Genomic DNA, 24675 nt, shown 5'->3' on the forward strand with positions numbered 1-24675 from the left:
CTGTCCCTGGACCTCCTTTGTTCTGCACAGGCAGATCTTGGATGTCCCGCTCTCCGGACTCTCTTCTGGTGTCCTGCTCGAAGGTGGAGACGTGGCTCTGGAGTGTCAGAAGGACCCGGGTTCTAATCCCATCTCTGCCACTTCTCTGCTATGTGACCTTGGGCAAGTTACTTCATTTCTCTGGGACTCAGTTACCACATTTGTAAAATAGGATTAAGACTGCGAGCCTCTTGTGGTACATGGACTGTGCCCAACCTGATTAACCTGTATCTACCCCAGCATTCAGTACAGTGCCTGGCACATAGTTAGGGCTTAACAAATACCACTTAAGAAAAAGGCAGAACCCATAAGTGATGCTGATGATATTGGTCAAGATGCGGCATCGCTGGGGATTTCAGGTCTTCTAGCCGTAGAGATGGTCAGACAGTGCTATTGCTCCATAAACCTGCAATTTGGCCTGGAGCCCGATACCAAGCTTGCTGCCGTACTTAGTTTGACCATCTCCCAAAGAGTGCCTGACATTACTGATCTGATTTTCTAATTCCTTGTCTATCGTGTCATCGGTCAGACAAATCCTCAGTCCGGTCATGGAGATTTCGGGACTGACGAACTGCGTGAAGGAATTGATAATCATGTTTTGTTCAGTACACTTTGCCCTCTTCCATTCCTGCGGTAGATTTTGAGAGACTTCTTAGCGTGAGTAGTCACAGAGCACTCTAAGATTGAGGGGGCTTTGTACTGGGACTCTTGGTTTAAGGTAGCAGCACTGTGGTCCAGGGTCACACCTCCCCTGGGCTCCTACTTTGCCCCGTCAGAAGTTCGCCCCTCTGCCTTAACTTCTTTGCGGACTTCCCCTCCCCTGCCTCAGGTGACCGATTCTGGGGGACACCCAAGTGAAGTTCTGGGTGGGCCCTGGCCTAGGGTGTAAACTCCCCGTGGGCAGGGCTTCTGTCCTGGGCCCCCGATGTAATTTTCCAAAAGCTTATGTCAGGACACTGTACTCAGTGCTCAGTAATTACCATTTCTACTACCCATCCAGGCAATGGGAAGGCAGGTGGGTCAGACCCAGGACAGGGTGATCCACTTTCCCTACCCACTCTATCTCCTGTATCAGTTGTATTTCCTCAGTACAGTATCTCCTGTAGCAGCAGTTGTATCTCCTCAGGCTCCCACTGGTGTGAACACTCAGCTGCAAACCCCTGCCTGTACTTGTCTTGAAGGGGGAAGGGGATACCCATCTCTGGTTGAGTCACGCTGCACCCACGCTAGTGGAATGTGCCACGCTACTCCTGGGGCATGGGGCAGCCCTGAGCAGACAGCATCCTGGGAGGGTTCAAAGCAGGATGCTGGCCAGCCAAGAAGAGACTGGAGCTGTGACAACGGCCAATCCAGGTTCACTGGCTCAGTGAACAGTAGTGTCAGTCAGTCAGTCACTGGTATTTATCAAGCGCTTACTGTCTGCAGAGCACAGTACTAAGCACTTGGGAGCGCACAATACAACCATAAACAGACACATTCCCCACCCACGACAAGCAGAGTCTAGATGTACATACGTAGCACTCGTATATTTTCATTCATTCAATAGTATTTATTGAGCGCTTACTATGTGTAGAGCACTGTACTAAGCGCTTGGAATGTACAATTCGGCAACAGATAGAGACAATCCCTGCCCGTTGACGGGCTTATAGTCTAATCGGGGGAGACAGATAGACAAAAACAATAGCAATAAATAGAATCAAGGGGATGTACATCTCATTAAAACAATAGCAATAAATAGAATCAAGGGGATGTACATCTCATTAACAAAATAAATAGGGTAATAAAAATATATACAAATGAGTGGACAAGCACAGTGCTGAGGGGAGGGGAAGGGAGAGGGGGAGGAGCAGAGGGAAAGAGGGGAAAAGGGGGTTTAGCTGAGGGGAGGTGAAGGGGCGGTCAGAGAGGGAGCAGAGGGAAAAGGGGAAGCTCAGTGTGGGAAGGCCTCTTGGAAGAGGTGAGCTCTCAGTAGGGCTTTGAAGAGGGGAAGAGAATGAGTTTGGCGGAGGTGAGGAGGGAGGGCATTCCGGGACAGCGGGAGGACGTGGGCCAGGGGTCGACGGTGGGATAGGCGAGAATGGGGGGCGGTGAGGAGGTGGGCGGCAGAGGAGCGGAGCGTGCGGGGTGGGCAGTAGAAAGAGAGAAGGGAGGAGAGGTAGGAGGGGGCAAGGGGATGGAGAGCCTTGAAGCCTAGAGTGAGAAGTTTTTGTTTCGTGCGGAGGTTGGTAGGCAACCAATTACTTATCTATAAATTAAATTTTCTTCATTTTTATTAATGTCTCCCCCTGTAGACTCTAAGCTCTCTGTGGAGAGGGAATGTGTCTGCCAACTTGTTGTATTTTACTTTTTCGTATGCTTAGTACAGTGGTCAATAAATACTATTTATTGATTGATTGATAGAGAGTGCAGAAGAAATAGTAGCAGTAGCATTTATTAAGGGCCTACTGATTGAGGGGCACTATCGTTTAGACTGTGAGCCCATCACTGGGCAGGGATTGTCTCTATCTGTTGCCGAATTGTACATTCCAAGCGCTTAGTACAGTGCTCTGCACATAGTAAGCGCTCAATAAATACTATTGAATGAATGAATAATAATAATGATGGTATTTGTTAAGCTCTTACTATGTGCCAAATGCAGGGGTAAATACAAGATAATCTAAGTAGTCAGGGAATAAATAATAATGAAGTAATAATAATAATAATTATGGTATTCAAGTGCTTACTATGTGCCAAGCACCATTCTAAGCACAGGGGTAGATACAAGGTAATCTGGTTGTCCCATCAGGTTGTCCCACGTGGGGCTCACAGTCTTAATCCCCATTTTACTGATGAGGTAACTGAGGTACAGAGAAGTGGCTTGCCCTAAGATCGCACAGCAGACAAGTGGCAGAGCAGGGTTGAGAGCCCACGTCCTCTGACTCCCAAGGCCGTGCTCTTTCCACTAAGCCACGCTGTTTCTCAACAACACATTCCCTACTCACAACGAGCTTCCACCCTAAGTGGAGAGAGAAAGGGAGGTGAGATACAGGGGAGCCAGGGTGGGAAATACGGGATCAAGTCGAGGTCGGGGCACGGAAGATCTGGCTGAGCCAAGCTGACTGATTTGGATCTCTTCCTCCAGCCTACGCTCAGCTCCTCCCGCAACCTCCACCGAAGCCCCTGCAGCCCCCGTTTGTGATCCAGCAGCAGCAGCAACAGCAACATCAACCACCACCACAACAGCAGCAGCAACAGCCACAGCAGCCCCCTCCCCGGCCCCAGTTCCAGCCTCAGCCCCAGGCCCAGGCCCAGCTTCAGCTTACCCCAACTCCGGCCCGAACCAACCTAGCCCTTCAATCCAGTCCTCCGGCTAATGCCGCTCCACCGGCCCTTCCGCTCCAGTGCCCAGCTGCCGGTCAGCACAAATCTAGCAGCATGCCGCAGGGTGAACCCCTCACGGCGGAGGCCGGGCCTCAAAATGGACACCCCGAAGGCCCGTCCCCTGGCCCGCAGCGCAGGTTTCAGCATAGCTCAGCTGTCATCCTGCAGTTGCAACCCACGTCGCCTAGGGTGAGTTAACCGGCCGTGCCCCGGGGCTCCAAGAGCAGTGGCTAGGGAGGGTAGGGAAGCCAGTTCCCTGGCCCTGTGGACTGTGTTCCTGGGGGGCGGGAAGGGGTTGTTGAGTCAATTCTTGGTTGTCCCTGAGTCACTGGACCCTGTGTCTCCTTGAGGAGCAGGGCAGAGCTGGCTGCTTGATCCCAGAGCCTGGAGGCTGAGTTCTCAGAGCAGGCCACCTCTAATGAAGTGGGCCCAGGTTTCACTGAGAAAGTGAAAAAGGCGGCCCAGATGGGGGAGATCCCAAGGAAGATCCTGAGGGTTTCCCTCTGTCCTGTCTCCTGACAGCCCCAGCTGTGTGCCCCAGATGCCCAGAAGGAGGCTGTGCCAAGGGAGAAGAGCATGCCTGAAACCCTGACCACTCCTTCACCCCTGCAGCCAGCCACCCCATCTCCCACACCCACCAGTCCATCTCAGGCCCGGAACTCCGACTGCAAGCGGCCCCAGGCTCACGGTAGGGGGTTTGGGTGGGCAGGGCCGTAGCGGGGAGGGGAGGTGACCGGGTTGCCAGCTCCCTGGTCATTGGGCTTAGATCCAGAGAAAGGAGAGGGTCAAGATCAATGGAGAGTCTGCAGGAAATCTGGGAGTGTGGGAGTGGTGGGGCTTGGCTGGAGACCAAGGAAGCTGGGGGCTGAGGGCAGGGAGAGAGAGAAAGAGAGAGAGAGAGAGAAGGGGGGTGCAGGGCAAATGAGAGAAAACTTTATAGGCAAACTGATAAAGGGGGGGGACTCAAAGAGAAGGAATCATGAACAAGAGATAGAGGAGAGGGGGAGAGGAGTCAGAAATGAGAACAGAAAGGGAAATGGGGCTCGAAGCTAGAAACCAGACTGCAAGAGTGACAGCAGGTCATTTTAGGTTCGTATAAGTGTTTAAACTTTGGACCTGTCATTTTACATGTGCTCGGCCAATCAAGGGCGTCTGACACTGCTCTGGAACGGCGAGGCAAGGACTGGCCCATGTACCTGGGCAGGGAATGTGTCTGCTAATTCCCTCAAGCACTTAGAACGGTGCTCTGCCCATAGTAAGCACTCAATAAGTGCCATTGGTTGAGAGGTCTGAAGGAGGAGAATTTGGTCTGAATATTAAAAAATGTGCAGTTGGGACCTGGGTGAGCAAGCCAGGCTCTACCCACCCTGCTCCCGCCTCCGTGGGAAACCGATGACTGTGAACAAAGCAGGTGGGATTTGAGGCAGCGGAGGGGAGAGACCGTTGAACTCTGCAGGGGCCTGGGTCAGTTCATCAGGCCACAGAAAGGGGGGCCAGGCTCAGGCTAAGACTGTGTGAATCTGACTGCCCTCACCCTCCTGTTTGAGCCTCGTTAAGCTTCCTGCTGATGATGTGTCACACATGTGCACTTGGTACGGTGACAAGTCCAAGGAGCGCCCAAGAATCCTGGCCCTTGCGTGACACCACCCTCATGTTCTGCCCACCTTAGGAGTCAGATCAGATCTGGCTGGGTGATGGATGGCATATGCCATGCACTACGTGGTGGGAGTACCCAAGGAACTCCTGTTTGGGTGATGCGGGGAGGGTGAGAGAGGACGGGTGCAGTGGGACATGCCATCTGGATTCATTCATTCAATCATATTGATTAAGTGCTTACTGTGTGTAAGCGCTTGGGAAAGTACAGTACAACCATAAACAGTAACATTTCCTGCCCACAGTGAGCTCACAATCCAAAGGTGTTGATGCCCAGTGTATGAATGCATAAGCTGACTGCCTGGTAGAGATGCCAACGGGTTTTGCCATTGTCTGGGCTCCAGGCATCATGGCCAATTCCTTTGCCTGGAGGAGTAAACAACCATGCTGCCTCAGTCTCAACCTTAAGTCTCCTCTCTCCTCCCATCCATGGTTACCCTCCTTGTACTATCCTTTCTCCCTTTGCTTTCTACTTTCCATGGTTAACCTCTGGGTCACCTCCTGCAGTTGCCTGCTCCCACCAACAATTCTGGGAAGGGAAAGAGAAGGAGGAAAGAGGGAGAAAAATGTGGGAGTATTGAAGGCAGTGGCCTGGATGATTGGGGACAAGAGGAAGGGAGAGAAGAGAGAGGGAAGAAAAAAGAGAGGCATCAAGGAGCATAGTCATGGGAAAGTACATCTCCAGCCTTGATTCCCTGCCTTCTGTCCAGTCCCAAGGACATTCTCAGGCATCAGGACCTGGATATCCCAATGCCACCTCAAACTGAACCGAGGTCCTCTCCTTTCCCAAACCCCTCACCTCTTTCAGACTTATCTAATAATAATAATAATAATGTTGGTATTTGTTAAGCGCTTACTATGTGCAGAGCACTGTTCTAAGCGCTGGGGTAGACACAGGGGAATCAGGTTGTCCCACGTGGGGCTCACAGTCTTAATCCCCATTTTACAGATGAGGTAACTGAGGCCCAGAGAAGTTAAGTGACTTGCCCACAGTCACACAGCTGACAAGCGGTTGGTTCTCTCTCACTGCTAGTGTCTCTTCCCCTCCCTGCTCCCATATCCCTCATGGAGAAAGCTTGGACTTCTCACTCCCTCCCTCCCCACTTCTAATCTGTTTCCAACTTTGGGCAATTCATCCTCAATGAGATCCCACCGATCACCACTTCATCTCATACGCCTAACCCTATTGCAAATCCTAGCCACTTCACATCTGGGTTGCTACTACCTTCCTCACCTGGACTCCATCTCTTTCTGGCCAATCTCTCCTGCAGCTGGCAATAAGAATCAGAGAGCATCCATTTGACTCTATGATTTCCCTGCTCGGGCTCTGGAGCCTATAGTGGCTATCAGTTGCTGCTCGTGTCAGGTTAAAATACTTAACCATATGTTATTGTCCTCCCTTACCTAAATGCTTTTATCTCCTGCAACATTCCTTCTCTTGCTCTCCTCTCCAGCCAAGCCATTGTACATACCATGTCCTCCTTCCTTCTCTGACCATCTGGCTCCAATCCCTGTGACCCCTTCAGGAACCCCTTTTTACATATGTGTATGTCGGTCCGGGTAGACATCTTTTTTATGGTATTTGTTAAGCTCTTATGAAGCATCAAACACTGATCTAAGCACTGGAGTAGATAGAGGTTAATCAGGTTGGACACAGTCCCTCTCCGACATGGGGCTGGCTCACAGTCTAAGTAGGAGGGAGAACGGGAGAACCAAAGCACAGAGAAGTTAAGTGACTTGCCTACGGTCACGTAGGAATAACGTACCAGAGCCAGAATTAGAACCCAGGACCCATGTTCTTTCCACTGGGCCGGGCGGCTCCTCGTGTAAGTTCTGATGTTTTTGTTCTTAAGCTTCTTTTATGCTTTTTCATTTGTCATGGGTGTTTTTTGTTCTCTTTGTTTCTGCCCTGTCTCCCTCAGTTGAGGTCGAGCTTCTTGAGGACAAGGCTGACGTTTCCTCCTTCCCTGTCCTTGCCCACAGTGCCCAGTATGGTGTCCTGCCGGTATTGGACTCAGGTCAGATGGAGGACTGAATGACTGGGGCCAAGAAGAAAAGGGAGAGAAGAGATATGAGCTGGGGAAAAGAGAACAGAGGAGAAATCAGAGATGGGATTGAGGGGTTAAGGACCGAGATGGGAAAGGGGAGGGGTTGGGGATGGTGAAAGGGGAGAGAAATGAGAAATTTGGGATAAGATGGAAAGAAGCAAAGGGATAAAGGAGGAAGCTGGAAAAAAAGAGGGCAAAGAGAATGGGGACAAAGGAAAAGGAGGACAGACGGGAGAGGGATTGAGGCTGCAGAGAGACAAGGCCACAGCTGCTCGGTCTGAGCCCTCAGGAGGCTGAGGAGCGAGGGGAGGAAGGTTGAGGAGAGATTGGTTCTCTTTGTGTCTGCTGGGTCCAGGTTGAGGGTACATTTAGGGCAGTTTTCCCAGTGCTTTGCTACTTTGGGTTGGTCGGGATAGGTTTATAGCTATTGTTTTTGGCTGGCTGACAAATTTAGAGATCAGCAGTGGTGGTGACTCCCACTTCTGAGGCCAAGGTGAATGGGCAGATCTAGAGGAACTGGCTTCACCCCATCTCTTGGGGAGAAACCGTAATAATAATAATGATGATGGCATTTGTTAAGCGCTTACTATGTGCCGAGCACTCTTCTAAGCATTGGGATAGATGTAAGGTTATCAAGTTGTCCCACGGGGGGCTACAGTCTTCCTTCCCATTTTATAGATGAGGTAACTGAGGCCCAGAGAAGTGAAGTGACTTGTTCCAAATCACACAGCTGACAAGTGGCGGAGCCAGGATTAGAACCCACAACCTCCACCTCCCCAGCCCATGCTCTTTCCATTAAGCCACGCTGCTTCTCAAACCATAGGAACCTCATGAACTCTGAGGGGTAAATGAGGTGGGTTGAGTGTGCTACCCAACTGCTTCTCTCCTCCTCCTCTTCTTCCTCCCCCTCCCCATCCATTCCCTCCCCCCACCCAGTGGACTTGGAGACACAGTGGGGGATCCAGAGTGAGAGGATGAAAGGGAGTGTGGAGGGGAGCTTTGGTGAGCCTGGACTGGAATGGAAAGTTATGGGCAAGAAATGGAGCCCACTGTGCTCCTCCCCCAGCGCTGTTAAGGAAGAAAACTCACAGGGACCACAAGTTCTTGTCTCTACCCTGCTAGATTCATTCCTGAACAGAGAAATGGTCCTGAGGAGGGACACACTGTGGGAGGCCCGATCCAGCTTTTCTCTCGAGCAAGTGAAAAGAGGAGAAAACATAACCTGCCTCTCGATCAGTCCATCAATCAATGGATGAGCGCTTGATTGAGCTCATTGATTGAGCTTACTGAATGAGCGCTTACAATGGGCAGAGCCCTGTACTAAGCACTTGGGAGAGTACAATATAACAGGATTAGCAGACATGCTCCCTGCTCATAACGAGCTTAAAGTCTAGAGGATGAGCTCTAGGGACCCTATCTGTCCCACACCTGACCTCTCCTAGAAGAGAACCCACACCGCTGCAAAGAATCCAGCCTCTTCTGGGGTCTGTGTCCACCCTCCTGCTCTGGGTGACCCTGGCTAGAAGGGCCTGGCCTATGTCTATAGGAGTGGATCCAGGACGGTTGTCGGTGTCGGTCCCCCTTCCATCCCCCACGGCTGAAATGACTCAATCCTTTGCCTCTCCTATTTTTTGCCCTATTCATGCAGTGTGGTAAGGTCGAGGGGAATTTCCAGAGGAGGGTGTGTGCAGCTGTACATTGAGGCCCTGGCAAAGGCACGTGGTGAAATGCACAGATAGAGAGGGGCAGGGAGCAAGGTTGGGGGGGCCAATAGAAGGATAGGCAACTTTAGGGGAGGTTGACTGGGAAGGGGCAGCAGCCATTCCTCCCCTTCCCCTTGCTGGCTAATCCCAGTTTAGGACAGTGCTCAGCACATAGTAAGCGCTTAACAAATACCAACATTATTATTAACATCTCCCAGAAGACCTTTCCTTTCCCCAGCAGCATTTTACCAATTGCAGCACCCCCTACCAACTGTTCCCCCTGTCCCTCCCTCCCTGCCTTTTTGGGCACCCACATCTTCCACTAGACTCCCTCCTCCAGATCCTTAATTTTTGGGAGAAACACAGAAGCAGTGTGGCCTTGTGCATAGTGATAGAGAGCACAGGATTGAGCATAGGGATAGAGCACAGGCCTAGGAGTCAGAAGGTCCTGGGTTCCACCACATGTCCGTTGTGTGACCTTGGGAAAGGCACTTCACTTCTCTGTGCCTCATTTCCTTCATCTGTAAAGTGGGGATTGAGACTGTGAGTCCGACAGGAACTGTGTTCAATCTGATTAACTTGTATCTACCCCAGCACTTAGAACAGTGCTCATCACATAGTAAGCGCTTAACCACCTCTTGCCTGCTGGGTGAAACTGGGCAAGTCACTTCACATCCTGTGCCTTGATGACCTCATCTGTAAAATGGGGATTGAGATTGTGAGCCCCCTGTGGGGCTGTGTCCAACCGGATTTGCTTGTTTCCACCCCAAAGCTTAGTACACTGCCATTATTATTATTATTATGAACCATAATAATTATTGTCATTCATTCGATAGTATTTACTATCGTGCTTACTAACACTGCTTACTGTGTGCCATGCACTGTTCTAAGCACTGGGGTGGATACAAGCAAATTGGGATAGACACAGTCCCTGTCCCACATGGGGCTCACAGTCTTAATCCCCATTTTACAGATGAGGGAACTGAAGCACAAAGAAGTGAAGTGACTTCCCCAAGATCACACAGCAGAGAAGTGGTAGAACTAGGAGGATTCCCAGGGCCATGCTCTATCCATTAGACCTCACTGCTTTTCCATTTGACTCTGAGCCCCATATAGGAGAGGGACTGTGTGTCCCACAACAAACTTGTTTTTACCCCAGCTCTTAGAATACTAATAATAATGATGGTATTTGTTAAGCACTTACTATGTGCAGAGCACTGCTCTAAGCGCTGGGGGGGGTGGTACAAGGTAATCAGGTGGGGCTCACAGCCTTAATCCCCATTTTACACATGAGGTAATTGAGGCACAGAGAACAGTGCTTTACACAGAGTAAGTGCTTAACCAATACCATTTAAAAAAAACCAAAAATGCCTCGGCTGATAGTCGGCTCACAGTCTCCATCCCCGTTTTATAGAGGAGGGTACTGAGGCCCTGAGAAGTGCATTGACTTGCCCAAGGTCCCACAGTGGACGAGGGGCAGAGTCGGGATTAAATAATAATGATGGTATTTGTTAAGCGCTTACTATGTGCCGAGCACTCTTCTAAGCGCTGAGGTAGACATAAGATAATTAGGTTGTCCCATGTGGGGCTCACAGTCTTCATCCCCATTTTCCAGGTGAGGTAACTGAGGCACAGAGAAGTGACGTTTAGACTGTGAGCTCGTTGTTGGGTTGGGATTGTCTCTATCGGTTGCCCAGTTGTCCCTTCCAAGAGCTTAGTCCAGTGCCCTGCACATAATAAGCGCTCAATAAATACGATTAAATGAATGAATACCTCAGGCTCCGCCCCCTGCCGAGACTGTGAGCCCGTCAGTAGGCCCGGATTGTCTCTATCCGTTGCCAAATTGTCCATTCCAAGTGTTTAGTACAGTGCCCTGCACATAATAAGCACTCAATAAATACAATTAAATGAATGAATACCCCAGGCTCCGCCCGCTGCCTAGACTGTGAGCCCGTCAGTGGGCCGGGATTGTCTCTATCTGTTGCCTAATTGTCCATTCCAAGCGCTTAGTCCAGTGCTCTGCAGATAGAGAAGCAGCATGGCTCAGTGGAAAGAGCCCGGGCTTGGGAGCCAGAGGTCATGGGCTCACATTCTGCCTCAGCCACTTGCCAGCTGTGTGACCTTGGCAAGTCACTTAACATCTCGGTGCCTTAGTTACACCATCTGTAAAATGGGGATGAAGGCTGTGAGCCCCACGTGGGACAAACTGGTTACCTTGTATCTCCCCCAGCGCTTAGAACAGTGCTTGGCACATAGTAAGCATTTAACAAATACCAGCATTATTATTTTGAGAAGCAGCGTGGCTCAGTGGCAAGAGCCTGGGCTCGGGAGTCCGAGGTCATGGGTTCGAATTCCAGCTCTGCCCCTGTCAGCTGTGACTGTGGGCCAGTCACTTAACTTCTCTGGGCCTCAGTGACCTCATCTGTAAAATGGGGATTAACTGTGAGCCTCACAGTTATATTGCAAAGATCTGCCCTTTCTTCTCCACCCAAACGGCTATCTTACTGGTACAGGCTCTCATAATATCCCGGCTGGATTATTGTGTCAGCCTTCTCTCTGATCTCCCTTCCTCCTGTCTCTCCCCGCTCCAGTCTATTCTTCAATCTTCTGCCCCGCTCATCTTCCTGCAGAAACGCTCTGGGCCTGTCACTCCCCTTCTTAAAAACCTCCAGTGGTTGCCCATCGACCTCCGCACGAAATAAAAACTTCTCACTCTATGCTTCAAGGCTCTCCATCACCTTGCCCCCTCCTACCTCTCCTCCCTTCTCTCTTTCTACTGCCCACCCCGTAGGCTCCGCTCTCCTGCCACCCACCTCCTCACCATCCCCCGTTCTCGCCTATTCCGCAGTCGACCCCTGAGACACGTCCTCCCGCGGTCCCGGAATGCCCTCCCTCCTCACCTCCGCTAAACTAATTCTCTTCCCGTCTTCAAAGCCCTACTGAGAGCTTACCTCCTCCAAGAGGCCTTCCCACACTGAGCTTCCCTTTTTCCCTCTGCTCCCTCTGCTGCCTCTCTACCCACCCCTTTCACCTCCCCTCAGCTAAGCACCCTTTCCTCCCCTTTCCCTCTGCTCCTCCCCCTCTCCCTTCCCCTTCCCTCAGCACTGTGCTTATCCGCTCATTTGTATGTATTTTTATTACCCTATTATTTTGTTAATGAGATGTACATCCCTTTGATTCTATTTACTGCTATTGTTTTTGTCCGGCTGTCTCCCCTGATTAGACTGTATGCCCCTCAATGGGCAGGGACTGTCTCTATCTGTTGCCGAATTGTCCATTCCAAGCGCTTAGTACAGTGCTCTGCACATAGTAAGCGCTCAATAATAATGTTGGTATTTGTTAAGCGCTTACTATGTGCCGAGCACTGTTCTAAGCGCTGGGGTAGACACAGGGGAATCAGGTTGTCCCACGTAGGGCTCACAGTCTTAATCCCCATTTTACAGATGAGGGAACTGAGGCACAGAGAAGTTAAGTGACTTGCCCACAGTCACACAGCTGACAATTGGCAGAGCTGGGATTCGAACTCATGAGCCCTGACTCCAAAGCCTGTGCTCTTTCCACTGCGCCACGCTGCTTCTCAATAAATACTATTAAATACTAATAAAGTCAATAGTAGTGTTAAATACTAATAAAGTCAATAAATACTATTGACTGACTGACTGACTGAATGAATGAATGAATGAACGTGGGACAACCTAATGACCCTGTATCTCCCCAGTGCTTAGAACAGTGCTCGGGGCTCAGTGGAAAGAGCACAGGCTTGGGAGTCAAAGGTCATGGGTTCGAATCTTTGCTCTGCCACTTGTCAGCTGCGTGACTGTGGGCAAGTCACTTCACTTCTCTGAGCCTCAGTTCCCTCATCTGATTTTGCAGATGAGGGAACTGAGGCACAGAGAAGTGAAACGACTGGCCCCAAGTCACACAGCCGACAAATGTCGGAGTTGGGATTAGAACCCACGATATCTGACTTTCAAGCCCAGGCTCTTGCCACTAAGCCACGTAGGTGGGCTGGGTTGTAGAAGGAGAGAAGGGAGGTGAGGTAGAAAGGGGCAAGCTGGTGGAGGGCTTTAAAGCAAATAGTGAGAAGTTTCTGTTTGATGTGGAGGTGGATAGGCAACCACTAGAGATCTCCCTCTGACTTGAAACGACCTCCCTTCTCTCCCATCTGGCAGACAATTACTCTCCCCACCTTCAAAGCCTTATTGAAGGCACATCACCTCCAAGAAGCCTTCCCTGACTAAGCCCTCTTTTCCTGTTCTTCCACTCCCTTCTGCTTTACCCTGATTTATAAATATCAGTAATTTATAATAATATTACTGATGGCGTTTGCTAAGTGCTTTCTACTGCCAAGCACTGTTCTAAAGCACTGGAGGAGATAGAAGGTAATGAAGTTGTCCCACATGGGGCTCGCAGTCTTCATCCCCATTTGACAGATGAGGTAATTGAGGCCCAGAGAAGTGAAGTGACTTGCCCAAGGTGACACAGCTGACAAGCAGCGGAGTGGGGATTAGAACCCACGACTTCTGACTCCCAAGCCCAGGCTCTTTCCACTGAGCCATGCTACTTCTCCAATATAAATTTATGTATTTATATTAACCTGTCTCCCTTTCTAGATTGTAAACTCGCTGAGGGCAGGGAATGCATCTGTTATTTTATCGTACTGTCCCAAGTGCTTAGTTCAGTGCTTTGCAAACAGTAAGTGCTCAATAAACGCGATTAATTGAAGCCAATTCACTTCTCTGGCCCTCAGCTACCTCATCTCTGAAAAGGGGATTAAGAGTGTGAGATTCTTCATTCATTTAATCCTATTTACTGAGTGCTTACTGTGTGCACAGTCACAGCCAGCTCACAGTCGAGCTCACAGTCTAAACGTCACTTCTCTGTGCCTCAGTTACCTCACCTGGAAAATGGGGATGAAGACTGTGAGCCCAACATGGGACAACCTAATTATCTTATGTCTACCTCAGTGTTTAGAAGAGTGCTCGGCACATAGTAAGCGCTTAACAAATACCATCATTATTATTTAATCCCGACTCTGCCACTCGTCCACTGTGGGACCTTGGGCAAGTCACTGCACTTCTCAGGGCCTCAGTACCCTCCTCTGTAAAACGGGGATGGAGAATGTGCTAAGCGCATTTCGGCACAATTTGGTACAATTCGGCAACAGATAGAGACAATCCCTGCCCAACAATGGGCTCAGTGTCTAAAATGTGGGGCGGGGGACTGTGCCCTACCTGGTTAACTGGTATCTACCCCAAGCTCAGTAGAGTGACTGACATGGTAAGCACTTTACAAATACCATTAAAAAAACAAACAAACAGGGCGACCCCCTCCCCTGGTTTTAAAAGGTATCGACTATTTTGCTTAGCCCATGGCCGGGGAGGTCAGGGAAAAGGAGATAGGTTGCAGCTGCTGCAAGAATCAGCATCCTGCCTTATTCATTCATTCAATTGTATTTATTGAGCACTTACTGTTTGCAGAGCACTGTATTAAATGCCTGGGAAGTACAGGCATTCATTCATTCATTCATTCAATAGTATTTATTGAGCGCTTACTATGTGCAGAGCACTGTACTAAGCGCTTGGGATGAACAAGTCGGCAACAGATAGAGACGGTCCCTGCCGTTTGACGGGCTTACGGTCTAATCGGGGGAGACGGACAGACGAGAACGATGGCAATAAACAGCGTCAAGGGGAAGAACATCTCGTAAAAACGATGGCGACTAAATAGAATCGAGGCGATGTACAATTCATTAACAAAATAAATAGGGTAACGAAAATATATACAGTCGAGCGGACGAGTACAGTGCTGTGGGGATGGGAAGGGAGAGGTGGAGGAGCAGAGGGAAAAGGGGAAAATGAGGCTTTAGCTGCAGAGAGGTAAAGGGGGGATGGCAGAGGGAGTAGAGGGGGAAGAGGAGCTCAGTCTGGGAACGCCTCTTGGAGGAGGTGATTTTTAAGTAGGGTTTTGAAGAGGGAAAGAGAATCAGTTTGGCGGAGGTGAGGAGGGAGGGCGTTCCGGGACCGCGGGAGGACGTGACCCGGGGGTCGACGGTGGGATAGGCGAGACCGAGGGACGGCGAGGAGGTGGGCGGCAGAGGAGCGGAGCGTGCGGGGTGGGCGGTAGAAAGAGAGAAGGGAGGAGAGGTAGGAAGGGGCAAGGTGATGGAGAGCCTCGAAGCCTAGAGTGAGGAGTTTCTGTTTGGAGCGGAGGTCGATAGGCAACCACTGGAGTTGTTTAAGAAGGGGAGTGACATGCCCAGATCGTTTCTGCAGGAAGATGAGCCGGGAAGCAGAGTGAAGAATAGACCCGAGCGGGGCGAGAGAGGAGGAAGGGAGGTCAGAGAGAAGGCTGACACGGTAGTCTAGCCGGGATATAACGAGAGCCCGTAATAGTAAGGTAGCCGTTTGGGTGGAGAGGAAAGGGCGGATCTTGGCGATGTTGTAGAGGTGAAACCGGCAGGTCTCGGTAACGGATAGGATGTGTGGGGTGAACGAGAGGGACGAGTCAAGGATGACACCGAGATTGCGGGCCCGAGAGACGGGAAGGATGGTCGTGCCATCCACGGTGATAGAGAAGTCTGGGAGAGGACCGGGTTTGGGAGGGAAGATGAGGAGCTCAGTCTTGCTCAGTCTTGCTCAGGCATCTGTTGCCGAATTGTCCATTCCAAGCGCTTAGTGCAGGGCTCTGCACATAGTAAGCGCTCAGCCTGGGCTTCGGAGTCAGAGGTCATGGGTTCGATTCCCTGCTCTGCCACTTGTCAGCTGTGTGACTGTGGGCAAGTCACTTAACTTCTCTGTGCCTCAGTTACCTCATCTATAAAATGGGGATTAACTGTGAGCCTCACGTGGGACAACCCGATTACCCTGTATCTACCCCAGCGCTTAGAACAGTGCTCTGCACACAGTAAGCACTTAACAAATACCAACATTAAATACGATTGAATGAATGAATGAATACAGCCCCACGAGGGAGCAGCTCACCTCCGCCAAACTAAACCTCCGCCCTCTTCCAAGCCCTACTGAGAGCTCACCTCCTCCAGGAAGCCTTCCCACAATAAGCCCCCCCTTTCCTTCTGCTCCTCCTCCCCTTCCCCCCCCACCCTCCTCTCAGCACTGTGCTCATTTGTATATATTATTTATTACTCTATTTATTTTGTTAATGAGGTGTGTATATCTATGATTCTATTTATCTTGAGGATATTGACGCCAGACTACTTGTTGTGTTCTCTGTCTGCCCCATTTACACTGTGAGACCATCGTTAGGCAGGGATGGTCTCTATCTGTTGTGGAATTGTCCATTCCCAGCGTTTAGTACTGCTCTGCACACAGTAAGCCCTCAAAAAATACCATTGAATGAATGCATGAATCCCCCTGATTCTATTTATATCCCCTTGATTCTATTTATTGCTACTGTTTTTGTCTGTCTCCCCCGATTAGACTGTAAGCCCGTCAGTGGGCAGGGATGGTCTCTGCTGCCGAATTGTCCATTCCAAGCGCTTAGTACAGTGCTCTGCACATAGTAAGCGCCCAATAAATACGATGAATAAAATGGGGATGAAGACTGTGAGCCTCACGTGGGACAGCCTGATGACCCCCTATCTCCCCCAGCGCTTAGAACAGTGCTCTGCACATAGTAAGGGCTTAACAAATACCAACATTATTATTAGGGGAAGCAGCATGGCTCAGTGGAAGGAGCCTGGGCCTCGGAGTCAGAGGTGATGGGTTCGCCTCCCGGCTCTGCCACTTGTCAGCTGTGTGACTGCAGGCGAGTCACTTCACTTCTCTGGGCCTCAGCTCCCTCATCTGTAAAATGGGCATGAAGACTGTGAGCCTCACATGGCACAGCCTGATGACCCCGTATCTCCCCCAGCGCTTAGAACAGTGCTCTGCACATAGTAAGCGCTTAACAAATACCAACGTTATTATAGTAAGGGCTTACCAAATACCAACATTATTACTCTGCCCCTTGTCAGCTGCGTGACTCTGGGCGAGTCACTTCACTTCTCTGGGCCTCAGTTCCCTCATCTGTCAAATGGGGGTTAACTGTGAGCCTCACGTGGGACCACCTGATGACCCTGGATCTCCCCCAGCGCTTAGAACAGTGCTCTGCACAGAGTAAGCGCTTAACAAATGCCAACCTTATTAGTAGTAGTAGTAAGCGCTCAATGCGTCCGATTGAATGAACGAATGAATGCCCCCGCCCCCTGTCCGTTGGAGGCCCCGCCCCCTGCCCTGCCCTGCCCTCCCTCCCTCCTTCCTTCCCTCCCTCCCTCCCTCCCTCCCGCCGTCCCGGTGGCTCCTCCCTCCGGCGGAGGCGGCCGCGGGAGCCGGGCCCGGACGCGCCGCATTGTCTCCGCCGCCGCGGCGGCCGCAGCCCCCCAGCGCCCCGCACTCCCTCCCTGACCTCCCTCCCCTTCCCTCCCTCCTTCTCCTCTTCCCCCTCCTCCCCTCCCTCCGTCCCTCCGGCCGTGCCCGCCGCCTCGTCGTCGTCGTCGTCGCGGTGGTGGTTGGTGGTGCCCCCCGCCTCCCGCCGCCCGGGTCCCGTGGGTCTCGTCGTGGGCCCGCCGGCCCGGCCCGGGCCTTTGTTGGCGGCGGGCTCGGATGCGCCGAGGCGGCCCCGGGCCCCGGCTCGGAGGCGCCCGGCCCACTAGGAAGCGGAGGCGGAGGCGGAGGCCGGCCCGGGCCCGGGGCCCCGCGTGAGAAGGGACCGGCGGCGGCGGGAGCCTCGCCAGGCCCGGCCCAGGACAGGTCAGTGCCCGCCGGCGGGAGGGCAGTGCGTGCGTGCCTGTGTCTGTGAGTGTCTGTGAGTGTCTGTGCGTGCGTGTGGTGTGGGGGTGGGGGGACGATCGGCCGGCCGGGCACCGCCCTCGGGGGGCCCTCCCTCGCTGCACCCCGGCCAGGCCCACTTTCCTCGCCTCCCCCCAGAGCTCTCGGTGCCAGCCCCGTGCCCCTTTCCCTCTCTTCGTCCAACGCGGCCCGGCCCCGGTTGCCATTTCGGTAGCCTGCCCCTGGCCGCCATCCCGCTTTCAAGTCCCCGGCCCCTTCGGTGCCCCTACCCGCCCCAGCTTCGCCCGATCCTCGATACCCCTTTATACCGGAGCGGCCCGCCCCCCCCCCCCCCACCAACGGTTGTTGCCCATTTGGTTCCCACCCCTCCTCCTGCTCCTCCCTGGGGGATTGGAAACTCCCCCCCCCCCACACACACACACCTCCGGGGACGCTTTTCCAGCCCGACCGGTGGGTGGAAAAATGTCAGGGCGACTCCCCGAAGGGTATCTGCCGGTCTCCTCCCCGAGGGACCCGACCACTTTCCCGGAAAGTTGGTTTGTTTTGTTTCCCTTCAGAGCCCTCCTCCTTATGTCATGTGCCCGGGAGCGCTGGCTGGCCCGTATTGAGGGCTCGATTTTTGCAGTTCGGTTCCCCAGATCATCCAAGAGATGACACATTTCCTGGCTCTGTGGTCATGCCGGTTAGAGAGTTGATGTTGAAGTGTGTGTCCCCCCGCCCCATTTCAGGGAGGGAAACTAGGGGTCATAGAAGGGAAGATGACTTGCCTATGGACCCTTAAGAAAGTCAGTATAAGGCTGACGTTACTAAGGACTTTAGTTCCCTAAAGCATTGGGTCTGTTTTCTGACCAAGACCGTATTTAATATGTTCAAACTACAGGGATAATCTTTCAGTTTGGATTCCTAGGTTTACTTCTTTTTTGCCCCATGACACTGAGGTATCTTTAGAGTCCTCTCACTCTGTCTGCCTGTCTTGGTCCACCTAAAAGTGAGGATACAGTAAAAACTCCAATAAATACCACCGGTTGATGAGCCTTTGGGATCCAGCTATGCTTTTGGAATTTTCTTCCTACTCGGGTCAGCCCGAGTGCAAAGCTGCCTGAGTTTTCTAATATGGGAAACATTAAGCTAATGTCTGCTGAGGGGTGAGAATCTCCACCCTCAATCAGTGGTATTTATTAAGTGCCTGCCGTGTGCAGAGCACTATACTAAACTCCTGGGAAAGTACAGTGCAACAGAGTCAGTAGATACGGTCTACATCGTCATCTTCCTCGTCTCCCGGGAAGCATGGTGAAAAGGAAGTAGGGTTAGGTTGCAAGTAAAATACAGATCTTGGACCCTGTTTTGTCCCCAGGGCTATGTTGGAGCTTTATATTAATTTGTTGGTTACAGGAAAGCAGACAGCCCCCCCCCCCCATCTGTCCCTCCTTTCAGATGCCCTCCCTTCTGTACCTGGGCTGTGCTCCATTTGGAACTAGATGCTCTATTTGTCAGTGGGAGCACCCAAAAATCCAACTGCATGTTTTCCACCAGGTCGTTCCAGGTGTTTACCCATGCAGCCTGAAGATGGGCTTCTGAAGGCACAGCATGCAGGAAACCAGGCCCACTGACCTTTCCCCAAATCTCTTTTGGCCAGCCTATGGGGACTCGGGTAGTTTTGTGACTTTTCTTCTCCAATTCTCATTTACAGTTTGTCAGTCTTAGGACAGTTTTCTGCCTCCGGTCTGAGAAGAGGGGATTCCCCAGTTCTCTTCTACTTTCTATTCGGTTTCATTGAGTAACTAAGCTACGCTTGTGGCCAAGGAGAGTTCTATCCGCCTGGGGCAAAACCCCCCTCCCCCACAGGGTGCCCCTTACCCTTCCCCACACTGGCCTGCTTGGGAGAGAGAGAAAGACCTCTAATAGAGACTCCCTTTTCATTCATTTAGTCAGTCGTATTTACTGAGTGCTTCCTTTCTTTGGAGGACCTAGTTTTCTGGGCTTAGGACACTTTCTCTACCTGACCCCTCCTGATTCTGCTACTGCACTGACTCCTTTCTTCTTCTCGGTCCTGCAATGACCCCCCTGCTTTTTTTCTGAAGGATAGCCCAGGGTTTTCTGTTTCCTACCTGGCACTTGTCTGAAGTAGAGCTGTTAGGCAGTAGCAGCCCTCCATCATTTGTCCCTTTTTTAATGGTATTTTCTAAGCATTTTCTCTGTGCCAGGCACTATACTAAGCATTGGAGTAGATACGAGATAATCCGGTTGGACACAGCCCCTGTCCCAGGTAGGGCTCACAGTCTTAATCCCCATTATATAGTTGAGGTAATCCAAGCACAGAGAAGTTAAATGACTTGCCTCAGGTCAAACAGCAGACGAGTGGCAGAGCCGGGATTAGAACCCAAGTCCTCTTGCTCTTTCCATTAGGCCACGCTGTTTCTCTGGTCCCTGTCTCAGGTGCCTTGGCTCCATATGACCCATATCAGTTCCACTCCCCACCCTCAGTACCCCTATTCCCAACTGACTTGCTTTACCAAAATTAACTCTTCCATCTAGAAATGAATTGAAATCCTGGTGAGAAGTGGTTCTTCTCACCAGCCAGCTCCTTGTGTGGGACTTGTATTCCCTGCTCTGGCTCAGTCCCAGAATCCACTCTTTCCCTGACCACATCCTTTTTCCTGCCTTACTCATTTCCTGTCTCAAGTACAGTGGGTCCCATGATGCTGTTCTTCCAGGAGGAGCTTAGGAAAATGGGGAGGAAAAGCCCTCCCTGCCACCCCCTCACTCCCAGTGCAGAACTACAGTCCGTCCTCTGCCTTGGTCCTCTGCCTTGGAGACCCGCAGGCTGCCACCTCCCTAGATTTTGTCCAAACCAAAGACAGATGTAATTCCCTGAAGGCTTTGGGCCTCTCCCCCTGTGAGCTCTCCCCTCCTATCTGACCTGCCAGAGGCATTCAGAGGAGGGTGTTCAGAGAAGGATTCCTTGCCATGCTCCCAGCCCTCCTTTGATTCCTCCCAGGCCTTCCCCCCCCCCCCCAACGCCATTGCCTTTGTTCCAAAACACCCTCTGGTTCATTCGCTAGCAGCTCCCGGATCTGCAGCTCCCCTTTCCCTCTCGGAGAGCTGCTATTATAACAACTGGGGGCTGGAGGCTGGGGAGGAACCAAGTTGTGTGGGGGGGTGACAGTTGGCCTGTTCTTCACCCCCCCTCAGCAACACCCCCAACCGTCCTGCTGTTTTTGACATCTCCTGAATGCCACTGCCACTCTTGGAGGATCCTACTCCCCTTTGAGAGCAACACTGCCTTAGACCCTTACTCATTTTCCTGCTCCTTGGCTGATTGACCTTCCCCCTGCCTTGTCCTCTGACCGTACCCTTCACCCCTTCCAAGGAGAAGGCAGTATGGTTCCATGGACGAAAGAACAGACCGAGAAGAGGTGATGAATGCTCAGTAGCCCAATTTCTAGGCAAAAAATTGGCTGTTGCAGGAGACGCTGGCTTAGGTATTAATCTACTATTAGGGTAACAGGCTTTGTGTGTAATTCAAAGGTAAATGTGGTCTTTGCCCTCAGAGAGGTTCTGTTCTGAAAAAGCCAAAGGCAGGAGTCCCGGGCAGTGGGAGAAAGCGCCGGGAAAGACCAAAACAGTGGCTGGTGTTGCCAATTCTGGTTTGAAAATTGGGCCTGTCGGGAGCCTCAGGGGCCTCCGCAGTCAGTTGGAAGACAGACACACTGCCGGTGTTGAGGCATCTCCTACATGATTGAAAAGTCTTTCATGATGTCCATGGAAAGGCCAAGCCATAGCAGGCATCTCAAGGTCTGTTCCAGAGTTTGGGCCTTCCCCTCTCCACCCCCAAGCATTCAATCGTATTTATTGAGCAGTTTTTATGTGCGGAGCCCTTTACCGAATGCTTGGGAGAATACAGTATAACAGAGTTGGTAGACACGTTCCCTGCCCACAGCGAGCTTCCAGTCTAAAGCTTACCTCACTCCTTCCCTCCTCTGCTGTCTTCTCCCCACTCTGGCCTAGGCCAGCAAAGATAGAAGTTCCTGAAGTGTGGCTGGAACCTTCCTCTTCTTAATTTTTTATGGTATTTGTTAAAAACTTCCTATGTGCCAGGCACTGTACTAAATGCTAGGGTAGATACAAGCTAATCAGGTTGGACGCCGGCCCTGTCCCACATGGGGCTCACAGTCTTAATCCCCATCTTGCAAATGAGGTAACTGAGGCACAGAGAAGTGAAATGATTTGTCCAGGGTCACACAGGAGACCAGTGGTGGAGCTTAGTGATTTGTCTTTAGCGAGACATGAGGTTGAGTTTGGGTGGGGCGGGAGGGCTTCTCAGAGACGGGTTGGCTCCTGTTACCCTGTTTTCCAGCCTATGGCTCAGGAGTTGCTAAGTTTCCAAGAGGGCTAAACCCACTTAATACCTACTGGTACAGCTTGTGCCTCGGGGCCTCCAGACCTTACCGGTCTTTGGCCAGGGAGGAGCTGGGGTTCACTGGGAAGCCGGCCTGGCTCTTTGGGACGGTGGTTTCGATTGGATCAAGCCTTCGGTGTGACTCAGTGGCCAGGATGTTGTTAACTCAATAGGACTCCAGGGCCAGACAAGAGGGAAAAACTGTGCCTCGAGGCTGACCTTCCTGAAGTTGGCGGCAGTGGGTGGAAGGGGCAGGGAGATTTCTGAAGAAGAGGTTCAGCTCAGGTGGGCCAACAGCTTTCCTGTTGTAGGTTGGTTGGAGACCAGGAATTTATTGCCTCCTGGAATCATCCTGATTAGGTTTGGAGAATGTGCGCAGACTCCCTGACTCTGTCTTCATCCCCGCCTTGGCCCCCACATCCCACCTACAAGATTCTCCCCCCGGAGAGCCCCAGTTTGTTCAGCGGAGACTTCCCACAGGAGGGGGTGGGACCCTGGGGAAGGGTGGAAACCTGTGTGGCTGGGCTGAGCCGGATGGGGTGGAGATGAGGGCCGTGACTCTGCTATGCGGCCTTTCCGGTCGGCCTCCGGAGGTCCTCTTGGCCGCCTCCAGTACTCCCAGAACCATTGTTCCTGAGCACAGGCGTGGCTGGGAGACGGGGGTGCCTGGTGGGATGTAGCCCAGCCCCACTCAGGCAGTGCGAGAGCCTTCCCGGAACTTTGGCTGGGCCTGGGGCAGACACCCCATTGAAACTGCCCTTGGTGGGGCCGGGCCGTGAGGGGGTTGGGTGGGGGGCGGTGACCCCTGTTTCAGACCGAGGGGGATGGGTCAGCCTCTGCAGCTGTTGGGAAATCCCCCTCTGTTCCCCCTGTTCTGGCTTGATGAGCCCACATAGGAGAGGGAGGGAGTCTGTTCGCTCCATTGATTCCTTCTAAGATAGCCGGGGGCGGCAGCTTGGAAAACATTCAACTGTTTACAATTGGGCTTGTGTGCGCTTCAGCTGGGGATTGTGGGGGAGTGGGAGGGAGGGCGGCCTGGCTGCTCTGGGCCCTGAGGGACGGCATGAAAGTCAGCTGTATGATAATGCCCTTCACTGAAGCTGAGGGGGGGCCTCCTTACCCCAATCCCATCCCCCACAGCCTTTCACCTGTCTCTTCTTAGACTGCCTCTCCAGTACACCACCACCCCCAACTCCCCCAGGCCCTACTTTGTGATCCAAGGCTTAAGCATCACCACCTCCGAAGGCAAGACACAGGTTACTTGCCAACAGGCTTTCTGGGAGGCATTCCAGGCCGTCAGCTGGCCATCCGAGGGCAGCAGCCTCAGCATCTATTTATCTGGTTCCCCCGCCCCTGAGCGCCCATTGGAGAATATTCCCAAGGGACCTGTCGCTTCTCTTGAGGTGGCCTCTAAGCAGATTGTTGCCTCCGTGGTCCCGAGATCCGTCCCCGGCGAGAAGCAGCGTGGCTCAGTGGAAAGAGCACGGGCTTAGGAGTCAGAGGTCAAGGGTTCTAATCCCCGCTCTGCCACCTGTCAGCTGTGTGACTTTGGGCAAGTCACTTAACTTCTCGGTGCCTCGGTTACCTCATCTGTACCTCAACTCCACCTCTCTCCTGGACCCCCTCCAATCTGGCTTCCGTCCTCTCCACTCCACCAAGACTGCTCTCTCAAAGTTCACCCATGACCTCCTTCTTGCCAAATCCAATGGCTCCTACTCTATCCTAATCCCCTTCGACCTCTCAGCTGCCTTTGACACCGTCGACCATCCCCTTCTCCACCACACTTTAGCTCAACTTGGCATCATGGACTCTGTCCTCTTATCTTTCTGGCCGTTCATTCTCCATCTCCTTTGTGGGCTCCTCCCATCCACTAACTGTAGGGGTTCCTCAAAGGTCAGTTCTTGGCCCTCTTCTGTTCTCCATCTATACTCACTCCCTTGGTGAACTCATTCGCTCCCACGGCTTCAACTATCATCTCTACGCAGATGACACCCAAATCTACATCTCCTCCCCTGTTCTCTCCCCCTCCCTCCAGGCTCGTATCTCCTCCTACCTCCAGGAAGTCTCCACCTGGATGTCTGCCCACCACCTAAAACTCAACATGTCTAAAACTGAGCTCCTTATCTTCCCTCCCAAACCCTGTCCTCTCCCTGACTTCCCCGTCACTGTGAACGGCACGACCATCCTTCCCATCTCACAGGCCCATGGCCTTTGTGTCGTCCTTGACTCAGCTCTGTCATTCACCCCACACATCCAATCCGTCACCAACACCTGCCGGTCTCACCTTCACAATATCCCCAAGATCCGCCCTTGCCTCTCCATCCAAATGGCTGTCGTGCTGATATAGGCTCTCATGATATCCCGACTGGATTATTGTGTCAGCCTCCTCTCTGATCTCCCTTCCTCCTGTCTCTCCCCACGCCAGTCTATTCTTCATTCCGCTGCCCCGATCATCTTCCTACAGAAACGCTCTGGGGATGTCACTCCCCTCCTCAAAAACCTACAGTGGTTGCCTATCAACCTTTGCATGAAACAAAAACTCCTCTTGGCTTCAGGCTGTCCATCACCTTGCCCTCTCCTACCTCACCTCCTTTCTCTCTCTCTACTGTCCACCCCATAAACTCTGCTCCTCTGCCGCTCACCTCCTCACAGTCCCCCGTTTACGCCTATAGCGCCGTCTGCCC

At 52.1% G+C, this 24675-nt stretch overlaps 1 protein-coding gene across 4 annotated transcripts in view; it reads left to right on the forward strand.

The window, feature by feature from the left end:
- Window positions 1-24675, forward strand: part of PHC2 (polyhomeotic homolog 2) — a 54707-nt gene that overhangs the window by 17411 nt on the left and 12621 nt on the right. For all 4 annotated transcript variants that reach the window (XM_029065596.2, XM_029065598.2, XM_029065597.2 and 1 more), the window contains 2 exons: window positions 3161-3588; window positions 3922-4087. In XM_029065596.2, coding sequence (XP_028921429.1) covers window positions 3161-3588; window positions 3922-4087 — 594 coding nt within the window. The remainder of the gene's footprint in view (window positions 1-3160; window positions 3589-3921; window positions 4088-24675) is intronic.

Source organism: Ornithorhynchus anatinus, chromosome 5 (genome assembly GCF_004115215.2).
Source record: "Ornithorhynchus anatinus isolate Pmale09 chromosome 5, mOrnAna1.pri.v4, whole genome shotgun sequence".
Taxonomy (NCBI): Eukaryota; Metazoa; Chordata; class Mammalia; order Monotremata; family Ornithorhynchidae; genus Ornithorhynchus; species Ornithorhynchus anatinus.